General features: G+C 41.9%; 1 protein-coding gene across 4 annotated transcripts; it reads right to left on the bottom strand.

Moving 5' to 3' along the window:
* Positions 1-47: 47 nt before the first annotated feature.
* On the bottom strand, positions 48-26,403 carry wnk2 (WNK lysine deficient protein kinase 2). 4 transcript variants are annotated; one of them, XM_044173356.1, is made up of 30 exons: positions 24,287-26,402; positions 19,655-19,827; positions 18,998-19,218; positions 17,743-17,900; positions 16,667-16,755; positions 16,311-16,530; positions 15,081-15,345; positions 14,530-14,837; positions 13,502-14,410; positions 12,900-13,022; positions 12,340-12,372; positions 11,991-12,107; positions 11,363-11,785; positions 10,521-11,183; positions 10,199-10,248; positions 9,911-10,073; positions 9,705-9,821; positions 9,443-9,613; positions 9,294-9,336; positions 9,011-9,172; positions 7,936-8,807; positions 6,822-6,879; positions 6,640-6,704; positions 5,916-6,505; positions 5,573-5,805; positions 5,249-5,479; positions 5,004-5,078; positions 4,136-4,180; positions 3,697-4,019; positions 48-2,743 (listed from the first exon to the last, which is right to left on the bottom strand). In XM_044173356.1, the coding sequence occupies exons 1-30, from the start codon at positions 24,959-24,961 to the stop codon at positions 2,441-2,443; spliced, it is 7,878 nt and encodes a 2,625-aa protein (XP_044029291.1). In that variant the 5' UTR covers positions 24,962-26,402; the 3' UTR covers positions 48-2,440. The 4 variants fall into 4 exon arrangements, with proteins under 4 accessions (XP_044029291.1, XP_044029284.1, XP_044029301.1 ...); XM_044173349.1 differs by having other exon boundaries at positions 4,980-5,078; XM_044173366.1 differs by lacking the exon at positions 5,004-5,078 and having other exon boundaries at positions 24,287-26,403.
* Positions 26,404-27,684: the final 1,281 nt, after the last annotated feature.

Here is a 27,684-nt window from a genome sequence, read left to right on the forward strand (position 1 = left end):
TGTTCAGTGTGTGCACTGTTCATGACACAAGTATGTGGCCAATGTTGTATGGTGTCAAGCAAAAATGAATTTATTATTTCTGTCTTCAAGTATGTACAGCTTTTGTGAAAGAGTACCGGTCTGACGAGGTCAGGAATTGGTGGGGAAAACAGGTGATACAGCAGGAAAAAGCAATCATACACCTAGCTTTCATTGCAAACATTAAAGAGATCAAAGACAGGAGCTATTGTGTAAAGCACAAAGAAAAGAACTGCATAGGAGATGTTCTCAAGAAACATAAAAATGTCATCTTGGAAGAAATTCTGCCTTAAAGACAAATATTCAGTTTAAATAAAAATATAGTCACACTGTGCAAACATGGAAGGATTTTAAAGGGGCACTCCACTCATTTTACACATAAAGGTCTATTTACTCATCACAAGGAGTACTTAGCCTGTGAAAAGTGTTGTAAAATGTCTTCTATGATGCCCTGGAAAGAGCTTTCCAAAATTTGAAAAATATTCCTGAAGACATCAAAGATGCTATTGAGTTGCATTATGGGAAATGTAGGTTCCAGTGTTTCTGAAGCTTGACCCATACTCAGGACTAAAAGTCAGGATATCTCGGCCACTGATACATAATTTTGACCATTTTAAATCTGTCTCGTGAGTCCCCAAACTGTATGGACGTGCAATTCTAAATCACTGGATTAACCCTTTTAACTGAAAAAAGCATGTTACAATTGAAAGAGCTATCAGTTGGGAAACAGAAGGACCACAAAGAGATCAAAATAACTGCTATGTTGAGATCAGTCAGCACAAACTGTAATTTGTAATTTGTCTATAATAGTTCTCTCAGTTATGAATAACTGTCTCACTCATGCAGATCCGACGTCTTGGCTACTTTTGCCACTGCTTTCTTTTTGCAGAATACATAAATACAGTGATTCAACAAACTATTCTTCAGAGGGAATTATATAAGTTATAAAAGAGAAGTAAGTATTGAAAGCCAAAGTGTTATTTTTGAGGCCATACAATTGAAATAACTGAAACCGTGATAGAGGAATTTTTCTTGGAGATCTTTGAATTAAGTCAGCCATAATACATACAATTTGCTGTATGAGCCAGATGAAAATTGTGAGGCCAGCTTCTAATAAACATAATTTAGAAAACCTATGCATTGTACAAATAACATGTCAAACAGTTGTGGCTTCTCAATAATTCACATTCTTCATGTGCCTCTAACATCGTCATTTCATCAACACTTATCAAACAACAACCAACCACACAGTAATCTCTTAAAAACCACAAAGGCAACAATATGTAAAGCTACAGATTGCATTAGTAGAGGTATGGTATGATTATGAATTTGACTCGTATGTTGAGTCCTTCAGCCCTCCTTGTCATATGGTTTCAATGCCAGTTTCCTTTAACAATATCCTCCTGTAACTCACCACATCAACCTGTGCACATTCAGAATATCAGTGTATTCATGCAGGCGGTGGTGCAGGTGGTAGAGTAATCCCACAAGGAAATGACTTCAGTGAACAAGATTTCTTTACAATCTGTGATATCTTATGAACCAGATTATAGTGTTTAATTATGTTTTGTTGCTAAATTAAATATGTTTCAATCCACATTCATTATTCAAATCACATAATTTACCTTTGAAGGTGAAAGCATATATAGAATATCTAGTGTCTGCTTTGAATCTAAATGCTTATCTTCATTAAATTGAAACTGCAATTCAAGGCACTCTCACAGGTGTTTTGCTCACCTGAAGATAAAGTTCAAGTTCATTCAAATCTCTTAAGGATATTTCAAGCGCTTGTGCTGGAAGCATTTCTTCAATGAAGAATGAAACCTATCCTTGGACTGAGAGAGCAGAGTAAAGCAACCGGTCCTAGTGACCAGGATGTCAAGTCTTCACAGTGACGGCATGATGGTGGCTACTAAGGTGTTGCATTAAGACACATATCTGCAGCACCGAACTATGGATTATCTAATGTTAACTGTACAAACACAGGAGCTATGTACAGACTAAGAAGAATTCATATATACACACGGCAGCTTATATATAGAGGTGATATAAGCAACACAAACATGAACTATTTATATAAACACAGCATGAATTAACAGTACATTATGTACATTCAATGAGTGGTAAGGTACATACATAAGCAATGACAAAAGTCTGTACTTTTAAGCCTGATTGGGCTAATTAATACAACCTTTAATGTACTACTACCACTATTACACTGCACTCAAGGATTATGTACTGTAATATGGACATGAGGTATGTTGATGCAAATGAAACAAATAACTCAAAAATGGAGACGAGTATTTACATATGGTTAAATACATGCTGGTTAAATATATACAGTATATGCACATATGATTGACTAGACCTATAATGCGATTTCTTTTTGGTAACAGAATTGGAAGACACAATGCTACTCAAATTAGAGAGTCCTGGCTTTGGGGTCTGGCGGCTGATATGATGGAGCTGCAATGGGGCCGGGGGCATCCTGGGCTGAGGGCAAAGCAGGAAAGGCAAAGACTCCTGAAGGAAGGGGGAAGAGAAACCCAGGCCACTGACTAAAAGAGAGAGGTGAGGACAAGGCCCTGAATGGAGCAGGAGAGTGTAGCTGATAACTGGGACGGGGCCCTGTGGAGGGGCTGGTCGTCATTGTTGTCCCAGGGCTGTCCGGCCATGACAGAGGAAGACTGCAAACCTCTGGACCTGGGGTTGTCCATGATGATACCTGAAAGGGTTAGATAATGGGGACATATTAAACTTCCCAACAATGATTAACTGCATTTATACAATACAATCAATTATGAAGGTAAATACACAAACTATATACTGTATAGTATGTAGTGTGGAATTATTGCCTGATAACCTGTAGCACATTCAATTCTATTTTTTCAAGCTTATGGCTAGTTACCGTGTGTGTGCGTGTGTATCTGTGTTTATGGTGTATCTGTGTTTATGGTGTATGTTATAGTGAGCTGCTGTAACAAAGAGTTTCCCCTCGGGGATCAACAAAGTATAAAGTATTTCTGATGTCTGTAGGTCTTTACTTGTTATTTATTTTGTTATTGTTGCATTGTTTTCTATTTCATCAATTACATTATTCTGTACATGCTACTTGTTGCTGTTTGCATTGTGATATTTTAGTCAATAAACTAACTAACTAAATAGGCATTTCAGTGTAAATCACACTACTTGTAATGAAATGTGCTGTATACATTTTATTTCTTTTCAGTATAATGGCACAAACCATGAGTGTAAATAGTGCACAAAGCCTTTTTGCCAGTAAGGTGCATACAATCAGTAAGTGAGTGCAATTTATAACAGAATGATAGCAAATTACTGTATTTCTGCTGACTGCTGTTATCTGATAGGGTATATGATCTCTAATAATGTAAGGCATTTTGAGTATTTTAGTCATGTGCGTAGTCTTAATTCATTCTATTTTTTTTTTTATTTGTAATCTCGCTTAATTCTAGGCTACTAAAAAATTGTTGTGTTCTGATTGGGAAGCCAATGCAACTTCTCCACTTCAGGCCTCATTATCAAAACAGTGAGGGTATATGCAAGACTTTCACTTTACCTTTTTTATTTATAACTAAATTCTAATAAATATTGTTTACAATTTTAATCATTTTGTTTCTGAACACAAACTGGTACATAACTAGCATCTGAAGCACTCACATCTGAAGCACTGGCCAGTTGTCCATGTGTTCGAGGCACAACCTGATCCCAAAGCTGCTGCCCGCTGATGCTCAGAGAGTTAGTGTGTGGCCTGTGCGTCACAATAAGAACCTCCTGGGCCCAGTCGTCCATCAGCCATTGCAAGTCTTCAGGCAGGGTGTTTTCATTGGCACTCATGGAAGTGCCATTGTATGTGCCTGTCTTGTTGTTGCTGTTATTGGCCTGAGCTTGGGCCAGTCCCATCACTGGCTGATGAGAAGGAGGTGTAGCACCGGTAGACGGCTGCTGGGATTGATTGAAAGCCCCTGATCCGGCTCCAGACCCTGAGAGGACACACATACACACATACAATGACACCATGCATAATTAGCTTTTTAGCCTAATATACACTAACATGATTTTGAATTAATACATTTTTAGACACTGCAATTCTACGTACTGCTGCCACGCTCTTTGCCGAGACACAGTCGCTTCAGTGTTGACCCTATAACATAAAAAAGACAATTATCATTATACAAATTATCATTCCCATTAGCTGGTAATAATATTGAATAACAGGATGCAGTGCAAAACAAAGCTGGTGAATACTGCCACGAAACAAAGGACCAAACTAACAGGTAAACAAAGCAATCAGTCCCCTGAAACAAGACAGTCCATTTATTAGCAAAATCATGCAAGTGGTCCAGGTGAGAGCATATCAAAGTGCAGTGTTAGAGTGTTACAGAGACAGAGATAAGAAGAGGAGAGACATTAGAAATGTTATAGCAGATTAAGGTGCATGTGGCATGCAGAACTCCATTGCCTAGTAATGCAGGGTGCATAAGTCACAGAAATGTGACAAGGTGAATAAATAGCACATGCATGTAGGAGACACTTGAAATGTGAGATAATGCCCATCGCTATTAAAATGAACCTTGATTATCCAAACCTCAAACTTCTGGTCCAATAAACAGGAATGATGAGTAAAAAGTATTAAATATAGTATTGGGCAAAATTCTTGGTCTTTCTATGTTTAGATAAAATTGTGTTTAAAATAAAAAAACATTTAATCATTCAAAATCTTTACTTCTTCAAAACTAATTTTAATCTTCAGGGGTTTGAATAAGCAATATATTTCAGTGCAAGCAAAAATACAAGATAAAGGCAAGTGAAAACCCAGCAGTGTTGCAGAATAGTTTGGCAAAGACAGAAAAAAAGATATCAGTGAGCTAAAAGTAGAGAAATAGATCATAACAATGGAAAACAAAAAAATGAAGCTATGCGGGAAGAGAAGAGATACAAACAGATAGACAAAGACACAGGCCCACTGAGAAATCTAGCTCGTGGCTTGCTACTCGATTTATAGGTCACTCTCTCAGATGTTTGAGGGTAATTAGCCCAGCCTGTAGAGGAGTATAATAAAAGAGGGAAGAGGACATCAGGGTAAGAAGAGCACACATTGAAATATTCAACCTTATTAAACAAAACACCATAAACAACTTTACAGTCTAGTATTATTGGAAACTGTTCAGCTGTTGATGAAGATGTTCTGTTGTGTGTTGCTGGTGGTCACCTTGTCCGGGTGGAGCTTGTATGCCGGTGCCGTCTCCATGTAGTCCAGCATAAATATTATCAGAAGACAAAGAGCCCTTGAGGGAACAGGGCTGCTGAGTCTGCACGGGCTCTGAGGTTGAGCTGGGAAGGTGGCTGGTGCATGAGCGTGCCCTGCCATGAGTGGGGAAAGACCCTTTGGCTGGAGAGCCATTTAAACTCACTGTGGGCTCACCTGTACCTGTAGCAGCACCTGAACACATACACAAGCATCAGAACGGTATACTCCTTGCTCTTGCTGTAAAGATTCAATGTATAATACTGGAGATTCTGAAAAGGAACTCACTGGATCTGCTGGAGTCACTAGATTTGCTTGTGACATTTCTAAATTGTTGAACCAGAGGGCTTAGAAGTTTGCCAGGCTTCAGTCTGTGCTTGCCGGACCTCTTTCTACGGCCGGCATGTGGTGCAACATGTGAGAGACCCAGGCCAGGAGGAGGGGCTTTGCCAAGCCGGAGATACAGCAGCTCCACTTCTCCCCGCTGATTTGCCTGCAGCTCAGAGATCTCCCTCAGATGTCTGAGGGAATGGAGGCAGGAATGGGACTGGTCACTTACAAGCTGAATAACAAAACATTTTCATGTAAAGACACTAAATGAGGCCAAAAGTAAACCACTGGCTATACTTACTTCTCCCTGAGTCTCTGTAATTCCTTCTTCATGTCCGAGTCCTCCATCTCTGAGTCATTATCACTGCTGGCATAGGCCGAGCCATGCACGCCTCCATGCCTACTTGGTGAGTCAGAGCTCTGCACACTGCTGCTGCGCCCTGAACGACGGAGGAAGGCCACTGCCCTCTTCATGAGGTCACTTCCACGGCGCTCGGAGCGAGTATGTTGAGACGGGGTGGCAGGAGCCAGCTTTGCAGGGCTGCTCTCAGCCCCCGAGTCCGAGGAGAGGAAACGAGCATGGACCGTGACATCCACAGGGACAGAGGGTGAGGTCAGGGTGCGAGGCAGGGAGCCCCGCTTGGCCATGGAAGGAGGTGTGTCCAGGTAGAAATCAGGCGGGGCAGAATAGCGGCTGCAACGTGTCCTCTGTGTAATGTCATCTTCAGTGCTAACCACAGAGAAACGACCAATTGTGGTGGAGGCAGTCATGGCCTCAGCCTGAACGTGGTCCCCACTGTATCCTACAGGGTGTGCCGGTGAGGCAGCGCTGCTCCAGCTCCTTTGCTTCACATCGCGTCTGTTGGCCACTTCAGGAGGAACAGAGATTATCTGCCAAAAGCAAAGAACAAACTGGGTTTACACAAGGCATCAGGTGATGCTTCTGTAATAGCAAATGCAGTTGAACCAATCTGAAAGACAATTCTACTGTCCTCTTAAATGTGAGGAAAGTCTCCCTTTCATACCTTAAATCGGCCTCTTGTTCCAGAGCAGGAAGCAGAGTGAGGGACGTGTCTTCTTGACAGGGAAGCTGCAAAAATGAATGAAAAACTGTCGCACTGCAGTAATCAACTTAAAGTAAAACTAAGTTTAGCTAGAAGTTAATGATGCCAGTCTTGTTAGATTGATTAGTGTCTGCTGTACATACCACACACGGCTGAGTCACTCAGTGTGCTCAAACTATCCATTCTCTCTGGAATTTGAGGCTAATAGAGGTGACAGGATGAGACATGAACAAAACAGAGACATGGGAAAACTACAATACAAACCATTAATCATTGACTAAATATATAACTGTTAATACTGTCTAAAAGGTTGAGTAATATTGATGATGTCTAACTAAATATTTCTCATCTTACTGTAGGCAGTACAGTTTTTCTTCAAACCCCTTCTACAACTAAAACATATTTCCATGTATCCAAATGGCATATAGTATAGTTAAAAATATTTGGAATGTATCTGGCAATATATTAAACAAAATATTTAAAACCAGCATTAATTGGCTGTCTGTGCCAATTACATGTACATTACATATATTACATGAGCTGAATATGTATTGCCATATTTGCAGTTTACTGGAAAGATATTGTTAAACATGGTATTTGAGGAGTCTTTCCCTACATGCAAATAGTTGATTTTAATATACTGCATTATAGTTTTCAATATATGCCACAATATGCTCACTCTGCCATCACTCACAAATTGATTGACAGGTCTTTTAATACATAGACTAAGATTAGACAACAACTAAATTAGAACTATTAACATTTGCTGTTAAATGTTAGTTTAGACCAATTATGTGTGTTAAAACAGTATAGGGCATGCCTATTTTTTCAATAAAATAATGTGAAATACACATGGAGCTCTCGATCATATCACACAATCATCCCCAGCTGATTAATATTAAATACTAAATGGACCTTGTAGGGAAATCATTTTGTCGACTGCTTTTACAATGGTCAAGAGTGAAATTTAAATAAAATTAGCAGACTTGGACAAGAAGTCATTCAACTGTTCAGAAAAAATCTACATCTACAATTTCATGACAACTGGGCAAACTCCGCCTGCTGAGGAAGATAGAGTGATACAATTCGAAAGCTCCAGAACAGCTATTAATGGACCTTGTGGCAAGATTGTTTTGTCAGCTGCTGTTTCCAAGGTCAAGAATAAACGTTCAATTTTAACTGTATTTGAATATACTGCAACTGTAATTTATATAAAATATGCATATAGTTGAAGAAGTTACTGATTATTGTAATTACCAGCTGTTCTCCTGCCCTGTAGCGTCCCTCGCCCATCGGCCCTGGCGTGCTGTTTCCTGACCCTCCTGTGGCGCTGTCTGGACCAGGAGGAGACTGGATGTACTCGGTGCCGGAGCCTGGTGTCTCTGCAGCACTGCCTGATGGATACATGGGAGCATATTCTTGGTAGAGCAAGTTCCTAAGTTTCTCATCCAGTGTTTTTATGGTGCTGTCCACAAAGCCCCCGCGCCCCAGTCGTCCTTCGCCATCTGACTCACCAGGCCCTGCACCATGCTGGGATGGCGCTGGGCTCTGGGGTAGTGAGGGCACTTTGGTCCCTCCCACGCTGGAAAAAGGCTGGTGGAGCACCACAGGCTGCTGTGGCCGCTCGTTCCGCGCTGCAGAGGTGTAGGAGACAGACAGCGGCTCTTTGGCTAAACCCGGCTCCTGGAGTGGAAGAGGAGTGAGAGGGGACCCACTCTGCAAACCGCTCACATCCAGAGACAGGGGCATGACCAGAGGGCAGCAGGGCACCTCGTCAGCCATAGAAACAGCACATGTCATGTCGGGCATCTGCTGAGCTGCATGGATTGGGGAGATGGAGCCCAAAGGGGATCCCTGTGACTCATCAACTGGGAAAGATGTATGTGGGGATGACGGGGGCAAAGTTTGAGCTCTGGCTGGCTGGGCCTGATGAACACTGGGTTGCACCGAGCTGCTCGCAGGCTCCATTGATGACACTGACTGAAGGGTCGGGGGAGCAGACACAGGGGGAGACAGAGTAGCTAAGAGGAGAGGGTCTGTGTTGGACATTATGGGAGGGCTACAGAATCCATACACATCATAGGTGAAGCCTCCACTTCCACCAGACATTGTGGAGGACGATCCCTCTTCTGTAGGAGGAAAAACATGAAGATAAGAGAAAATTATTAAAGATTATACGATTCGAAAATATACCAACTTTTAACCTTTTTTAAAGTGATAATTCCACACTAGAGCTGTAGGATGTCTTTCATTCAGCTGCCACAAAGTAGTGCTGTTGTTCCATGAAGCTGTTAAAGTTTGTGCTGAAATTGTTCTGTAGATTCAAAGTCACCTCTGGATGCAGACGGCCTTGCAGTGCCACTGTCAGTAGGCTGGATAGTGGCTGAGCTCCCAGGAGACTGCGTAGTTGTACAATCAGATGGGGTCTCCTGGCTGGATGTGGGCGTCTCCTCGACAGGGCAGATTATGAACCATCTCTTTCCTGTGTGAAGAACTGCAATCCAAGAGTTCAGACAATTACTACCCATGTTCTTGCAAGTGAATGTGACATATCAAAATAAAGCATTTAATAGGCATGAAGATGGATACATTTTTGAAAGAGATATTAGGTTTACCATTCTGCTGATAGACAGCCTGAGGTGCTCCAGGCTGCTGACTCTGCAGAGAGATGCGAGCTAAGTCAATATGTTACTTGTCTTGCCACTAGTGTAGTGTATCTATACAGACTATATTCATACCTACATCTACATCTACCCCCCCTTACCTCTCCTACCAGCCCTTCAGAAATCTGGCCTTGTTGAGGACTACAACTCAAAGTTGAGGCCCTTTCACCCTCCATGTCTTCATTCAGCATGTCTTCAGCTTTGTCCACAATATCCTTTAGCTGGTCAATGAAGATCTCCTTCTCTAATAGCAGGATAAAGCCATTCTCTACCTGTAGACATACAGTTTTAAAGATGTTAAACAATGTCATAAAAATAGCCAATAGATGACAAAAATGGCAAACTGTAAAAGGTTGAACCTACCATGTAAGTGGCAATTTCCTCTGGAGCATCTCCATCCAGATCAAATTTAAATGTCACCATTTTGTGGTTGTGAGTCTCCAGCTGGCATTCAACCATTTTATCACCAGTGTTGCAAACCTGTGGGGGCACGTGTTTCACTACAATCAGACACATTAAGATTTTAAGAAATTGTCATTTCAATTGTCCCAAATTAAACCATGACTCACATTGAGCATGCTCAGTTTGGGTTTGCTGGTCTTTTCTTGCCGGGAACGTGTGCGGGCAGACTTGCGGTGGTGTTTCCTGGGTTTTCCGTCCCCTTTCCCTCCACTAGCCAAGCTGTCATAGCCATCACTTGTTTCCTTACCAGATGCCACATCAGAGTTGAGACTATAAAAGGAAAAGTTGAAAACACTTTATCACCTCTAGGTTGGTGACACATTTTTATCAAACAAAGTTATAAAGAGAACAGAATCTGTAAAGAGCTGAAAGGCAGTGCTAAACTCGACACACACCTGTCATAGGCATAACTGGGTAAAGACACAGGCTTTTCCTGAAGCCCATCCTAAAGACAGAAAAATGGGCAGGAGCAAAACAGTTAGGAGACATTGGTAATGGTGTTATTTTATACACAATGGATCATTGCAAGACTATATAGCACTAGTATTAATGTTAATGTGTGCTATTAGCTTTTGACCTTAAAGGGTTATTTTAGTATCAGATGGAGAGGCTGGTTTCAAGATGGGATGGAGATATAAAACTGATTTTTAAGAAGATGCATATGCATATAGATCAATTTTACATTCGAAAATGTGCTAAGTTTGGCTTTATCCCTACCTCTACACAGGGCTCTTCTTGAAGGGTGCTAGATGCAGATGTCAACTCGAGGTTTTGCTGAGTTGTGGCCTGGCTGGTACACTCAGACACTGAGACTGCTGTCTGGATGCCAGCAGGCTGCAGAACTGGAGCTGGAACTGAAGTTGCGACAGGAGCTGGAGCATGACCAGGGGCTGCAGATTGAACTGGGGCTGGCAGCATGCCAGGGACTGGGGCCGAAGCTAAACCTGGGACTGAGAGTTTGGGTTTAGCAATTGGAAAAGATGTGTCTGAACTTTTTGGTGATTCAAAAGTGGGACCAGATGCAGAGACTGGTGTTTGAACTGGGGCTGAGGCTGGAGCTTGCACTGCTGATGGAACTTGTATTGGGACGGAAGTTGGAGCTTTAACAAGGGTTGAAGCTTGAGTTTGAGGCATGGCTGATAATGGGACTGGTGGTTGGTTTTGTGCTGGGGCTTGAGTTTCAACTTGGGCTGTAACTGAGACTGAGACTGAGACTGGAGCTGGAACTGTAGGGGCTATAGTTAAGTCTAGACCAGCTGCAGTAGTTTCTGCATCGACACCGCTTCCCCAGAGAGGAGCCTGAACAGCAGGCAATTCAGGGTGGACCGAAGCCAAAAGGTGAACATCTCCCAAATTCCCCTGTGGTGCAATCCTCTGTACCTGGAAAAAATAGCACATTTAGGGAATTGTTCATCTGTTAATACAAATATTGTTCACTTCTGAATCCACAAACGCATGTCCTGCATGCATTATACCAACGGTTAAGACACAGTGCCACCTTAGTATTACAGATTTCCCATGACCCAACCATTACAGTGAGAACTGAGTCACATATTCACCTGGACAGGCTGCTCAGCCAGTTCCTGCTCAGGGTGGGGGGCAGGGTATGGGGTGGGTTGTACCTGGGAGAGAGGTAAGGGATGGGTGGTATGGAAGCTACCAAGGTTTGTCTGAGATGTGGGAGGGCCACCCTGTTGGTGGGGCACTGCAGGGGACATGGCCATGGCAAAAAGTGGAATAGGGAGTGCTACATGGGGCACGTACTGAGGTGTGGACAGAGGGGTCTGAGGGGTGCCGAGAGTAGGTATAGAGGGCAAGGCAGCATGAGGGATCAGAGGAAGGGAGGGATGGTGGGCTGAAGGTGAGTAGTGGGAGCTAAACATAGGAGGGCCACTGCTGCTGTAGGCACATGGCAGAGGACCTGGGGGGAAGGGAGGGGGCTTGAGGCCCCCTGTTTGAACAACAGGATATGGTGAGGGAAACTGGGAAAGAAAAAGGGAAAATGATATAAAATGAACAAAGACAACCAGTCGATAGAAATGGCATTCACACAGGCCCTTTATGTATGACTCAGCCCTGTAACCTGTATTAATTTAATGTATTATATTTTGTAGGATTATGTAGTTTATACCAAATTCTGTCTCTACCCTAGTTTGATCTTGTGTTTCTAATACTACCACAACGCACCTGTGTGCTGACCTGTGGGGGCAGGAGTGGGGGAGGAGCACTGGAGACTGACTGTGGAAAACTGGTAGATATGTCAGGAGGACTCAGGTGAGATGTAGGCTGGTCAGCAGATAACAGCTAAGGAAGGAAATCAAACATTTATTTTCCACTTTGACTGGAGAGAAAGAATTTTGTGATGCAAATACAAACTAATTCTAAAGTAAACTGACAAGATATGCTGCGTCTAAAAGCACCACTTTAATAAAAGTGAGCTGTAGGGCAGGTAGACTTAATGAGATTCAATTAATCTGTGTGGTTTGCAGTGTATGTACTGTAGCCTGCAGTAAGTTATAAGAGATGATGGCTTTACCTGGGGCGGGACAGCAGCTGGTTGGAGATGGCACTAAAGGGAGGAAAGACAAATGGGAAGGAAACACAAACCACATGAAAAGCCAATCGCATATACACACGCCTGATGAAGCCTTTAAAAGGGGACAGCAAATGCACTTTTTACCCACCTCACACACAGATGCCCTACAAGCAGTGTGTTTTCAGATGGCTGGTTGCACATTAATTTCCTGTATGTTTTCGTGTTTTAGTTAACTACAGCATACTTAACAGTTGACACTGAATGCCCATGATAGAATTAGTAATTTTGGATGTCAAACAAGCATTAAGAACCATTGAGAATTATACAGTTGGTGCTCAGCCTTAATGGAGTAATCTGTATGCATATAGCTAGCCCACAGAAATCTTCTGTTTAGTTTAGATCAACCAGCAATCCAAACACACTTATATTAACACGATCTTGCCAGTCAGCTCTGAGTGGATTGCAAGGGGTGATTTCCAAACTTTTGTCTCCTAATTCTGCTTTTATCTGTCTCACTACAGCTGTTGCCAGGGCCTGTCGCAGTTAGATGCATGCAGTACCTGCTCCTGGCTGGGTTGGGCAGTAAGCTGCGGCTGTGGAGTCGGAGCTGCAGCTGGGAAGCTCTGTGCTGTCTGTCTACTCTGGTGCACAATAGGGGCCGGCGTAGCTGGAGCAGAAACGGTCTGTCGGAAACACGTTAAGAGAGATCATATTTGTCGAACCCTGTTTTTAGGGATGATCATGTTTGTATATTTGCTTCAACAAATCACGCTCAGTATGTCAAAGCAGGGGAAGTCATAAGCAAGAAAGCAGAGAGGGATGTTTTTTAGCAGCTGGCGAGGTTCAATAAGACAAGCTAAAATGGAAAACGGAAGTTATAGCGTTAATCTTTCATCAGTCATACTGCCTACACTGTGCTAGCACATTATTTCGTACACTGCCACACGCTTCTGCTATGTTACAAACCAACTTATCTAAAACAGAGACCAGTATTTAAACCCTAATTTTGGATTAGGTAGGAGCAGAGACTGGCTGTTGAGCTGGCTTTGCTACTGTTATGGAAAGGCCAGAGGAGCGAAGCAGCTGGCAGAATCATGAAAGATATAGGAGGCTGATTCTATGGCAGGGCTTAGCCTACATGAAGCCTCCTTCTCTAACCTACCAGTGGATCTGGTCTGCCTTCACTGTCATGTGGTGATAACAGCAGATTCCTGTCCAGATTTGGGCTAGAGAAGAGCAGGAAATCCAGGCTCTGCCTCTTGTCTATATGCTCAACTACTGAGGAGGTAGTACCCCCAACCTCCCCGTGGCTGTGCATTGGATGATTAACAGAGAGGGTGGGGGAACTGGTCCTGCGACTGATGATGTGGTGGAGACAGTGGTTGAGAAGAGTGAGATCTCCACCTTCATACAAACTCTGTGGGAGCACAACTTGTGAAGGTGGGAAAAGATGTGAAGGTGAAGTCACCAGAGTTGGTTGACTGTTTGATGATGGGGGAGAGGGTGAGGCCAAAGGAGGAGGTGGAGTGACTGGAGGAGACCTTGCCAGATGAGGAGATGTGGGTGAGCCTGGCTTAGAGACTGAAGTAAACTGGGCGGATGTGGAGAAAGAGTGTATACGTGTGTGTCCCAAAGATCCGTCTCGCTTTGTCCTATCCCTCAGGAGTAGAGACATGCAAGCCTTGCAGTGGCGGGGCTGTGGGCTGCGTGGGACACTCAGACGGTGCTCTGAGGGAGGTTGTAAATTCAGGGGAAGGAGAGGTGAATTAAAATGACTCGCTGAGTCATGATGAGAGTTTTGATGTGGGGGCAAGAGAGGAGATAATAATGATGGATTATGGGCAGAGTTTGAGGATAGGTAGTCTGTGGCATGCACTGAGTTCTCTGTGCTATTTATTGAAGCCAGATCCTGTGACGGACACAGACAGGGGCTTGGATTCATTGTCTTAGTGAGAGCGTGTGTCCTACACCGTAACATCTCAACCAGGGATGCGCTTCCACGCCTAAAACACACTGTGCTCTCAGTGATGAGAAGGTTGTCATGGCATACAAAGGGATCACTGTTGTGACGCTGATCCGATATCATTCCAAAAAAGAAAATAAAAATGTTGTTATTTCGGAAAACAACTCAAAAAACAAAATGAAGGATTTAAGAAAGTTTCCACAGAAATAAGAAATGCTTTCACTCACTGTTTGAGACTGATAAGGCCCCTGGTGCAGTTGTGCTGCAGGTTGTTGATAGGCCCCAGGATGCAGCTGACCTGTGGTTTGCTGATAGGCTCCCTGTTGTAATTGAGTGGATGCTTGTGTGTAATTTTCATGTGAGGCCTGTGCTGTGGGTTGCTGGTAGGGCCCCTGGTGCAGTTGAGGGTCAGCCTGTGCAGGAGGACTGTAGATCATCTGAGCTGTGGAAATGGGCTCTGGAAGCGACTGGTAGAGGCCATTTTGCTGATTGTTTAGATCATCTAATTGCATGGTAGAGCTCACTCCACTGTCAGCTGTAATGACAGAGGGAATAAAACATTATAATCCACCACAATGCCTTCTACAGGAAGGACAAACACTGAGGAAGAATGTCTATCTTACATTCACAAAAACCAATTTAAACATTTTAAGTCATAGTCAGTGTCATTTCCTGTTAATGGCTGAGTGTGTTCTAACAGTGGTTAGATTTATCACCAGAGACTAAGGTTGTATGATGTATGGTACATTCATGTGTGCTTCTAATTGCAGCTTCTCACCTGTGGTAGACGTGGTGGCTGGCACGGTGCAGATCAGGGTCTGCTGTTCCACCTCTTGTTCCTCATAATCTGTCGTAGCTAATGTGGCTGCATGTGGTACACCAGTACCTGGCACCTGCAGTAGGTTCTGCGTCTTCTTCACTGCTGCCTCGCCATTTCCTGGCGAGACAGTCCGCTCCCTCCTCCATTTGATGAGAGCCACACGGTCTCGGATGGACTTCCCAACTACCTTCACATCACAGTCCAGGAAAAAACCTGATTCCACCTGCAGGACACAAGTAAGATGCTCGCTGCAGCTCAGAACAAACAAAGTCGAGGTTGTAATTCAACACCTTATATAATAAATCAACACATCTACCTTCTATTCTTCCCCTGAACCACAAAGCACTGCCTTTTCATACTTTCTCATAAGTTTGCATGGAAGAGCAGAGATCAAGTGATTGGTTGCTCTAGTTTCAATCAATACAATACATGCCTCAAGTCTATCATTACAGACATGACCACTAACAAACTCCTGGTTACATTACACCTAATTAAAAGGGCCCACTTAGTCTACATACAGGAACCTACAGTATGTAGTACATAGGTAATAATTCACAACAAGTTGTCTTGATGTATCAAAGGCACCTCATTGCATTACCTCCGCTACCTCATTGTATGTTATTGTGCTTATACAACAGCCACTTATCACAGGCAAAATAAGAAATTGTGTTCAAATCACCATCCATTTTTTCAAAGTTTGTTTGTAGCCAGTTTAATCCCTGTTTTACCAATGAGAGTCACCTGGTGGTGCAGCACGAAGCATAAGTTGTGTTGCTATGGTTACCTGCAGCTAAATATTCCTTCCTATTTTTGAAGTGTCGAATGGATTTTAACAGACACCTACCAGCCAGTTAGAAATTTGTATTTTCCAAGGCTATGGCCAAGTCCACAAATGAAGGCCGTTTGTCGAACACAAAGTCTGGCCGATACCAACAAAAGCCAAGGTCAAAAGAGAGCAGAAACATCCAAACCAGTCTAAAGAAAAGGAGATAGATCCTTTCCTTCGAACACCTGGCTTCAGACATCTAATTGCTACTCGCTTAGTAAAACATAATAATAATATTAAGTTAACATAATAATAATATTAAGTTAACATCCAGTGCCGTAAAGAAAAAGTCAAACTCTACAGCTACTGTCTGTTTTTACCAAATACAATGATTCTTTCAGTAACTTAAAATATTTGTTTACCATTTCTTGGGCAACGACCTCTGGGACCTCGCTCACCAAGTCAAAGGTAAACTCAATGGCACCAGTATCCTTGTACTTCCCCTTCAGCTTTTTAGTATCTTCAACCCACAGCTTCAGAGCAATGGATGATTTCTTCCCATCATCCTCTTCATTGAGCTCCACCCTCACGCCTGTATCCTCCGCAAAGAATGCATGGTTCAGGAGGTCCTTGATGGAGTACCTGCAGGAAATACACAAACACCAGCTACTGACCTGCACTAAAGGTCACTATGACCGTAAAACCTAATGATTTTTGCAGGAACAGAAACAAAAAGTCACTAGCCACGAGCTACTGTCAAAGGTCCTGGCCCACTTACCTTTCTTCCCATCTGTGACAGATACATTCCCCGATTATTTCCTTAATTTCTGGGTCACTGACTTTACCGTAGCTTGCAGGTTTCACCCCCTGCAAAACAAACAGGCATTAACATGTCTCAACTCACCAAATGACACACTCAAAACAGCAGTACTTAGTGCCTGACTGCATAACAGAGGAAGGAAGTACGGTCTGCAGTGTCAAAAAACATTAATTCCAGACCCTGCAAAGCACATTTTCTCCCAGACATCTCAACTCTGGGGATTAAGAAGCTACTGCTGTACGAGAGGACTTTAAGAGTGCTGGAACCATTAGTTGAGTGATTAGTTGACCCACGAAGAACTGATTAAAATTCATTGTAGGAGTCATTTATAAAATAAAAATACCAAATTACTGGTTAAAGTGAGACTATGTATTCCACAGAAAGAAGAAATAACACATTCTTGAAAAGTTGAATTCCTAAGATATTTAAACACACCTTCAATTTAATGCTGCTACAGCCTTACTTGCTCTGGTATGACAAGTAGCTTTGGTGTTCACTGACTTTATGACTCTTTTCCACTTGTGCTACTGTAACATTTAGCATTTTAGCTAGCATTTAGCATTATTCCATCACTGTCATTTTGTAGCCACAGTGGCTTCAGTCCAGCAAAAGGTGAATATTTGCTTTCGTTGTCCTTTTCATAAGTATAAATTAAATACTGGTTGTGTTTTGGCTGCTGGTCAGACTAAATACAAGATTTCAAGACTTACTTTTACTTTAGCTAAATGTGGCAGGCAGGTGTCATCAGTTTTAACATTTTAAAGATTGCATGTTTTGTCAGTCAAATATATGATTAATTGATTGAAAATAATCATTAGTTGCAACCTCTGTACATGTCTCCCAGCACCACATACTAATAGTAGCAATTGATTTATTTAGTTAAAAACAGTTAACCCTGCTTTTAAAAAAATAATATACATTATCTTATTGTCATGAGAAATAAGAATTAAGAAGAAATGTGGTAAACAAGCCACACATTGAAACTGAAACAGTTGTAATAGCAATGGCAGAGTTGAACGTGAACTTGAACTCACACTGGTGACTTTGCGGTAGATCTGAGCAGCATTTTGACACTCAGAGTAGGGGTATTCTGAGGTGGCCATCTCCAACATACACATCCCAAAGGCGTAAACATCCACAGCCTCATCATAGTGCTCCTCATACATCTCTGGGGCCATGAACTCAGGAGTGCCTGGAGAATTAATGCAAGAGAGGGAGATCAATTATAAACCCACATGCTGTTATCAGTGTTTCATCCTATTTCAGTGGGATCAATGCCAGTGTCAAGGACTGAAATCCAAGAGAACTGCTAAATACAGGATTCCAATAATTTTTTAATCACTCAAATGACAGACAAGAAAGAATTAGTTGAAAAGTAAAAAAAACACAAATGTTGGGTGTTCAGTGCAACTTTAACACAATAAAATGGTGTTACTCTTTGACAAAAAATATCTGTTTTATGACGTTGTAGTCCCTCAATTGTGTCTCACAATTGAGAATGACTTCCGGATGGGAGCCAAAACATCTTGATTCTGAAAACAGTGTCCAGATGACTACGACTGAAACCTTTTCTACGATTTATGATTCTTTAGCATTAACATATTTGAGAAAACTTTGATGAAATTAAGGTGGACACTATTCTGATTTTCAATTAGATTAAACACTGTGTAAAAATATAGGCTATTGGCTGTCCTAAGGTATACTTATTTCCTATAAAATAAAACAGTTACCAGGATTGTGCACCTCAAAGGATCCACTCATTGTTGTCTGTAACATTTAATAAAATAACAGGCTTGTAGTTTAATAAAAATGTGAACTAGTACCATTTCAAATGAGTTTAAGCCACTATAATCAATATTTCTGTATTAACAATGGATCACAGAGAAATATCACTCAACTCTGCAGTTCCCTTTAGCTCTACAGAGCTTCATAGTGTCTTTCGGGTCATTGTTTTGGTTTTACGGCCCACAACTGAACTGTTTTGGCACTCTCGCCTCTCTCATTAGTGTTATTTTTGGCTGCAGCAGGCAGCTGTTGTGTGAAAAAGCTCTAAAAATCTAAAATCTAAAATTACCAGAATCACAATTCCAAATTAACACTAATGTTGCTCTGTGTCTGCTGGAAGTGTAAATAAGCAACAAGTCTGCCTTAAAAGGTTATACATCAGTGTTGTGTTCAGCTTGTTTCCGCTGACCCTGAATGCCCCAAATATTATTGCAGGTTTAAAATAAATATTTTGTTAGTCACAATTCAATAAAACAGCGTCTTGCAAACTAGCTGACGACTAACCAATAACACTTTTAGCAAAGGAGGCCCTCTTCAGTGTTGCCAGGCCCAGGTCTCCTATTTTGACAGAGCCCGTAGGACCAGTGATGAAGATGTTGTCACACTTGAGATCTCTGTGGATGATTGGAGGAGTCCTTGTGTGAAGGAAGTGGAGGCCTTTAAGAATCTGTCTGCACCAGCTCCTAAGAACTTTAGGCTTCATCACCTTAAAACGCTTCAGATACCTGTGGGAGGATAAATACACTATGATAGAGACGTTCCAGTTGTCACCAGGTAAAGACATTTGCTTTTCAAAACACATTGAATGGTTATAGACAAACTGACATATGAAGGCCTGTCCCCACTATTCACTGTGCTGGTAAAATGTTTTCATCGAGCTGTTTCTCTGTTCCAAATTGTTATTGCTTTAATTAAGCATCAGCTGCAAACACACAGTCAATATGAATCCCGGATGACTATTGTATTTTCAAACTAATCTCCTCATATTGACTGCCTGAAAACTTTTTCCAATTGTGTTGCCCATACTGTGTGTTGGATTAATTTGTTTTGTTAATTAAGTTTTGATCAAGAAAAACAAAATCACAGCTATTCGTTTTTTTAACACCAGTAAAGATAATTAATTAGAAAATGTTTTTCTTGTATTTTCAAATTGACTCTCACGTTTTTAGTGTCCCTGAGGTCATTAGCTCTGTCACCAGAACGATACACTTCTTCCCTTTAACCGGTGATTCCCAGAAGTCATAAAATCGCACAATGTTGGGGTGCTGGAGAGCCTTCAACATCTCTGCCTCCTCTTTGAACCTCTGTCTCTCTGCTTTGGACAGTTTCCGCTCCTGGGGAAAGCGGAGAAAGAAAATTAATTTTTAAAAATGAGAAATAATGAATTCCAAGTTCGCCCACTCATTTTTTCCCCGGTATTCTGGAGCCTTATCAGAGGAGAAGCTCCAGCAGTGGTCAATTTTCCAAATTTAACAAGTTTGAGGGGTGGTGGAGGAGGAAGGAGGAGCTGAATCATCATCAATTTCAGTGCTTTTTATATAAAGTGGTAACAGAAGAGAAAAAAATATCTTTTCAACCTCCTTTAAATAGTCTGGTGTTGCTTCAGGAGTGGCGCTCTGTTAGAATTGCCTGTGGCTCATGTTTAGAGTAAACACAACTTTGGCATTTTGAGTGGGTAAACATGGCATGGTTGTTTTTTACTTTTTACCATCATGGTATATAAAGCACAGAGCACTAAAACACCTCACAACTATGAATGGAATCCTGATTTAATTTTCAGAGTAAGCCTTATTTAGTCTGGTGTGATACAGAGACAGACACATCTGTCATGACATATAAACAAAAGATTAAACTGCATTTTTAATCAGTAAATGTCAAATGTGCTGCTGGTAAACAAAATGGAACAAAAAAGACCATTAAGAGTTTATAAGGGCAAGCTGGAGACAGGCCTAAATCATTTTCCATCACAAAGCCCAAAACATCAAGAAAAACTGTATCCTTGATATAATCACTGTGTACAATCCTTCAGAGTTTAAATCTTACTTAATCTTTGGGTATACAAGCCTGGGTGAATATGTGTATACTGGATCAATATGTTGGCCCCTGGCTTCCCCAAACTGTTGTATAAATAGTAAAACAGCTGACAGCGAACATCCTATACATTTCTGTTTCTCTCCAGTCAGCATGGCAGATACAACCCAATGGCTTCAGCCACAATAAACGTTACATGACCTCCAGATTTTCTCTCCTGCTGTCTTAATATACACACTTTAATGGTAACGATGAGGGTGCATTTAGTGTTTTAAATGTCTGCGAAGCAAAATAACTTACTGTACATCTCTTGGCATTGATTATTGACTGATGCTGGGACTCAGATTTCATTCACAGCCCAAAATGACCTATGCAGTGCGCAGCCTAATGCGTCTTAGATTACGTGCAGCATTGTGAAGGATACGCCTTCCGCTTTAGCTACCTTCATAATGCTGATTCTTATTAAGAACAAATATACTTCATTTTGTCTCATCTCTCTATCCATATTGTCCAGTTTTCTAGTGAGTTTACATACAGATTATGAGTGATTCTTTGCAGACAGAAGATCTAATCAGGGTGTGGCACTTACAACACAGAATCTGGTTTACTGAGACTTCAGTTTGCACAATAAAAACTGAGTAAGAAAATACATCAGTAGCACTGATATATGTATCTAATGGAGTGTGGAGTGGTGAGGACGCAACGCTGCAATTAATATAAATATAGAACTCTTGTTTTGCAGTGTATCAAATATTACACGTCTTACACACTTGTCTTTAGCTGAACCCACCCTTTCCCTCTCTCGCCTCTCTTTCTCTCTCTGTCTTGGTGCAGAGGGCTGCATCAGCAGGATTCACTCTCCAGACACATCTGTGTGGTAATACCACAGGGGTATAAATCCATGTTTAGTATTCATTACTAAGCAATCAAACAAGACAAATAATACAACAACGAGATACAGATCTCTCACTAAATCATGTCGCATAATTAGCTAATTTCGGGGAAAGAACTTGCTCAGTAGATGTTTGATCATCATTTAGTGGATAAATAAGTGACAATACTAGCAGCCTGGTTTGCTCGACACCAGGCACCAGCTACTCTTCTCTAAATCTGATTTCTAAATCTTTCTATGAGCATATATGTTTTCTGCTGTCTCACTCTTAATCTTACCCGCAAACACACACACACACAGTATACAGACAGTAAAGGCAAACGATTTAAGTTACGGTGGCTTTTTGTGAGCGAGGCACACAGACACAGAAGCTCTGAAGGGCAAGGCCTCACCTCCAGGGACAGAATGGTTGAATCATCACTAGATCTCCCCTAAGAACCTGCTCAGATGTAAATACGCACACACACACACAGGACATATACACTTGCTGCAGAGATCATCATGCAAGATACATGCCTTTTCCTGATACACATTCAAAAAAAGTGCTCTTCTTCTAGAAACAGTTAATAATGTAGAAGTGTTTAAAAATACCAGTGGTTGGTTTCTCTCTTGACAGATGACAAGAAATACTGGGGAAAAAAATACTTCAGGCACACTTTAAATCCCTAATAAGACTTGAAAATACTAGTAGGCCTACAATACAGAGTATTACTCAATACTGCATAATTAAATTCAAGTTACAAAAGGCTGAAACGTGGGATGTAACCAGGAGACAATCAAGTTATGAATTCCTACAAGGACTGATTGAAGTTTCACATCCAAATGAGCCTCATTACATGTATATTGTGGTGCTAACATAAACAGAACACAGAACTTCAGTGTCCTCGCTTCATCAGAATCTAGACCGGTGTTGTTGCCAACAAGAGCTGTGAGATAAGCACAATATAAAAGTGATTTAATCCTATGTTTGAACCTGATTGAGTTGCGCTGTAATTTTTATTACTTATTGCCTCGGGCCGTACAGGCTGAACCTGGATTCTGCGAGAGTAGGAAGACAAAAAAAAAAAGCATCAGCTCTGTTTGCTCTGAATCCACACTGAATCTATAAAATCACGCTGCAGGGCTGTGCCTCAAAGTCACAAACGTTATTCTCATTATGATAATTGTATGTAAATGAAAGGTTCATAAAATGCTGTTGAGGTGCTGACTCAGCCTGAACCAGCTTGATTTTTTTGACCCCTACAAAACGTCTAAACCCCAGCATACAAGTACCAGCCAGCGCACTGACTAAAACAATATGACAACAAAGCAGCTAATCAAAGTTTGGTAAAATTATTTCCTGGAAAAAAGAAGCATACTGAAAAAACACTGTTTTTGACTTAATAGGTTGTTTGTATACTTAAGGCAGTACACTAAACATGCCTTTCCAGGAGGTCATAAGAAAAGAAAGTATTTTATACATTCTTAGGACAATAGCAATAGTAAAGCTGTACCAAAGATGTGAAGTGTCTGTTAAAACAGTGGCTACGTAACCAATTCCCAAGGACATTAAGAAATGTTCCTCACGTATCATAAACTTTAAAAAGGACAGACACGTTGGTTTTGTTGAAATCTAAGGCTGTGCATGTGTCCACCATATATTCTGTTTGGTGACTGTAACTGTGCCTCTGTTTTATTGGAGAATACTGTATAAAAGCAGTAATTCTTACAGCAGTATGATACTTCATTTAGTGTTTTCAAATGAAATCTCCGGACAGTTCTTTACTCTGGACAGACTGCAAAAGCTTAGCACCTTTTGAGCCCTGAAAGGGCAACCATTGTCTCCAGGTCTGTCTACAGGCTAATCTGTATATCACATGGATAGCATCTAAACTGATCATTAGATTACCACATACACAGATTACTGATACAGTAAGCTGTCACTGCTATGAAGTATGTGTTTATATTAGCCCCATGCCAAAATTCTACAGTTCATCTGCTGACACTGTGCATAAGGCCTGAATACTGTTTAGGTGCAAGAGCAGAATGACTTCAAGGGAAAGATGGTGCAATGTGAGCGCTGACAAAAAGTAAAAAGCTACATGACTGACAGACAGTCTCTTCCTCCTCACTCTGCCCTGTAACAATACTCTGAATGATACTTTTCCTCAGTAACAAATATTTAAATGATGGCTCATTAACAAAAACATTATGGAAAAGAGAATGGGGTAACACAGTATCTCCTCTGGGTGCTGCACAGCATAACACTTCAAAAACATGAGATTATAAAAACAATAGAACAGAACTATTATTTTAATTTAAAAAATCATCAATAAGAAAGTACATAACACAAATGCCTGTGACTGCTGCTGACTGGTTAATCAATTTTACGCTGCTCCTGAATGACAAGTGGCTGAACCTAGTAAGAGGCAACAAATAACCATAATAATACAAAGAATAATCTGACAATAATCCATATTCACTCTTGGAAGTTGAGGCACCTATAAGCAGTTAATGTCATTTAAGCAGGACCCCTCATTACCAATATTTTACCTGAGGAAACCTGGCCTGAGAGTTTGTTGGATATGATCTGGTACAAGGCTAGGTGGTTAGAAATGTACACATATCAGTGTTTCAACTTCAAATGAATGCAGTTACAGTGCCATTAAACTAGTCCTTTGTTTTCTGGGGAAACATAACACATCCAGAAATATCCCTGAGTGCCCTCTGGACCCAATGCTGGCGACCTGACAGCACACTAACAAGGGTTTGACTTTTTGGGCAGGTGTTTTTTTTTATTTTTTAAACAAGCCAACACAGTGCTATAGATCCCAGATAACAGGCTCATTATTGGTGGATTGATGTTGGGCTTGAATGACCAATGAACCCACCTGGAGTTCACACCATGCCACTTCGACCCAGGTGTCGGTGTCAAGACCTTTATAGACGGTCTTGAAGGAACCTCTCCCCAGCTCAATGTCAAACTTGAGGAAGCGCCCCCCAGGTGAAGTGGACACAGCCTTCATCCCGGGCTCCTCTTCGTTCTCGTCACTTCCTGCTTTACCTGTGACATCCGAGGGCACAACCTCTGCCTTCGGCTCGGTCTCGCTCCTGTCTCCCTTCTCCTCATCGGCGCTCGCGCTCTCTGTGGCGGTGTCCTTCAGCCCCACCTGGCTCTCCGCGCTTGAAGTCTCCTGGAGGCCCAGCCGGGTTCCCTGCAGAACCCGAGTCCGACTCCGATCAACGATGGTCCGCAGGTCAATGTTGAGCACCGGGCTGCTGTTGACACACTCCGGCGTGTCCACTGGCTGCTCCTCGGAGTCTGACACCCACAAGCTCCGCCGGATGAACCTCTGGCGGATCAGCCCCTGGTAGTCTGTGGACGGGTACGCGCTAGGGTCACTCGCTCCTCGCGTGGCTCCGTTTTGGATGTTGACATTGTGGTCTGTCCCATTCTCATAAATAGGCCTACGGGCATTTGCATTAATGTCCGAGTCTAAATTGGGTGCCGAGGAAAATGTGGATCCCAGTGGCGGATCTTTTCTTGAATCGTCCGCCGAATCCATCCCCGGTAACTTGTTAAACACTTACCGGCGACATTGTGTAGGGAGGATGATGAGCACGCTCCTTTCCCGGCGGTGGGAGAGTTTGCTGCCTACCTGCAACACTCGCATGCAGTGACGCAGTTCGCCAGTTCAGGATGTATGGCCTTATGCCTTGAATTTGTTTAGGACACAGAGCATCCCGACAACATGTCCAGCTCGGGGGATGCGTGCATTGCTCCTTGCCACCTCACGCCCCGGCCCACCTTGCTGCAATACAGCACAGAGAGCTATTCAAGTTAAGCCTGATGTCATTGCCAGTTCAACCTATGAGCTCACGAAAACAGTTTCCTCCACATCGCATAAGGTCCCCGCTCCAGCGCATACTATAAAAATGTGATTTGTTCCGCAGATAGATGAGTGGCCTACGGTGGACAGGCCAGGATGTTTAGGCTGTACTCACTAATCCCTCCAAAGACGCGTCACGGGACGACCAAGTGCGCAGCTGTCATCCTCTGTAAAGACTCACCGACCCGGGCTCGGCTGATGCAAATAAGTAGCAGGCGAAAATCTGAATAAGTTCCGAGAAGTGTGACCTCAGCGTCTCTGCATTGTTCCGTTAACTATCGGCACGTTATTTCTCTCCATAGTGTTGTACCCGGAGCGGCGTGCAGGACGGATACAAGCGTTTATCAGATTATGCCCACTGCGGCACACTCAGGTTGGTTGAAGCAGGCAGCTCTCAGCGCAACTCTCGTCCAGCTGATAAGGCCTACTGTTGTCTTCCTACATGTCATCTCATCTTCAGGTTTGGGAAAATTAGAAAATATCACGGCACAACCCACGCCCCTAGCAACAACACGCATCCAATAACTCGGCACGCTTTTAGGCGGAACCCTCAGCCTCCCCTGACACAGGCTGTGTGGACCACACCACTGTCCGCCCTCATCGTGACGCGCTAAACCTCCAATGGGAAGATGTCTGTTAACGCCTACCGACCAAAAGGGATGCTGCTAGGAATTATGGGCTACCGGATAAGACGCACAGGACCCCATCTTAATATTACTCATCCACATGGACCCCCGTGCAGGAAGGCTGAGGAACGAGACTCCTTCAGTATTATTAAGAATATGAAATGCTTTCTCTATAAAACACACTGCATGTGATTGTTTTCAATCACTAGAATTATTCCAAAATAATCTTATTGTTTAAGGAATGGCTTTGTGTGTAATTTCTATACTAGTTTTCCTACTTTCTTGAATCCCTGCACACTTTTACTGCAGGAATAAAAGTGTTGCATGTTGTGTGCGCCTATTTTACATAATCCCATGTGAGTTACAATGTGAAATAATGAATACGACTTTTAAAAGGCTACCTTCAAATCGTATTATTACACCAATAAAATTAAGTCTATTTAATTCAATATAGACCACCACCTTTTTCTTAAGTTTCCTGTAACATAAACTTGTAACAATGATGTATGTATTAATTAGGATTATGCCATCACTAATGATGTAGGTAAACCCACAAAGACCTGATTAAAAGTGCATTGCATACCCTGCTGCTTCACACCATTTAATAGAGGCCCTTAAAGTGTTCAAACACTGAAGCTTTGTCAGAATCAGAATCAGAATCAGAAATACTTTATTGATCCCCGAAGGGAAACTCTTTGTTACAGCAGCTCGCCTTTACGTCAGTGCACACAGGAGAAAGTACTAGCAAAAAATATATAATACAGTACACTATAAAAACTATAAAAAACAGGTCAGAAAATAAATTAAGTACCAGGTGGGTATAAGTATAAAATAAAATAAGTGTGAAGTACCAAGTAGGTTTACCGGTTGATGATGATAATACAGTATGAATGCAATGTAATAATATAAGTAATAAGTAGTATTGCAGCAGCAGTAATGGAGGTATGAATAATAAATAGGAAAAAAAAAACTAAATATTGCACATGAGTATTACACGGATATTGCACAGTTATTCAAGTATTGCAGAGATGTAATGATCAATGTCCAGTTTAATGACTTAGGGTCATACAGACTGACACTTAGAGGGAGGAGTTAAAGAGTTTGATGGCCACAGCCAGGAATGACTTCCTGTGGCGCTCTGTGGTGCTTTTTGGGGGAATGAGTCTTCCGCTGAAGGTACTCCTTTGCTTGACCAGCATGTCATGGAGTGGGTGGGAGACACTGTCCAAGATGGCATGTCTTAAAGCCACTTTAGGCTGACCTTCTATTGTAACAACAAAATGTAGTTTATCATATAAATTATATTTTCTAATTCTAATAAGAATGTTTCCTCTGATTAATACAATGAAGGAAATCTAGTAAATATATCTTGGTAGAGTAAATTGCTATCGTCCACAACTTTCCTCACAGAGTTGCCCAAAGGGTGGGTTTAGTTATGGTAACAAATGGCTGCAATGTAGAGTGAGGTGGGTATTTATCTTTTAAAGTTTGTCCCTATTGTTCAACTGTTCAATACATAAAGTAAATACATGGAATAAATAAAGAAGCTGTTTTGAGAATTCTGGCCAACACAAAGGTCAGAGGTGGAGGTTAGGGAGCCATGTTGCCATTCTCTTCTCTGTTTCAGGCTTGACACATTTATCTTCTTTCTTTTTTAATTACTTTTATTGGTTTGTTTTATACTACAGAACCAAAACATTTGAAGAAAGGGAAACGAGATACTTAGGACAAGAATCGAGAGGTAAAAATTCTCACTTGAGGCCTCAAAAGTAT

This window comes from Siniperca chuatsi, linkage group LG2 (assembly GCF_020085105.1).
Source record: "Siniperca chuatsi isolate FFG_IHB_CAS linkage group LG2, ASM2008510v1, whole genome shotgun sequence".
Classification (NCBI taxonomy): domain Eukaryota; kingdom Metazoa; phylum Chordata; class Actinopteri; order Centrarchiformes; family Sinipercidae; genus Siniperca; species Siniperca chuatsi.

What these genes read in the sequence shown, in the direction of transcription:
- wnk2 (XM_044173349.1), bottom strand. Translation starts at nt 24,961, where the DNA reads ATGGATTCGGCGGACGATTCAAGAAAAGATCCGCCACTGGGATCCACA. An exon ending in CTTTGCTAAAAGTGTTATTG is followed by an intron (nt 17,901 to 18,997) that starts GTTAGTCGTCAG and finishes TTAATTCTCCAG; the next exon opens with GCACTCCTGAGTTCATGGCC. An exon ending in TCTACCGCAAAGTCACCAGT is followed by an intron (nt 16,756 to 17,742) that starts GTGAGTTCAAGT and finishes TTTGTTTTGCAG; the next exon opens with GGGGTGAAACCTGCAAGCTA.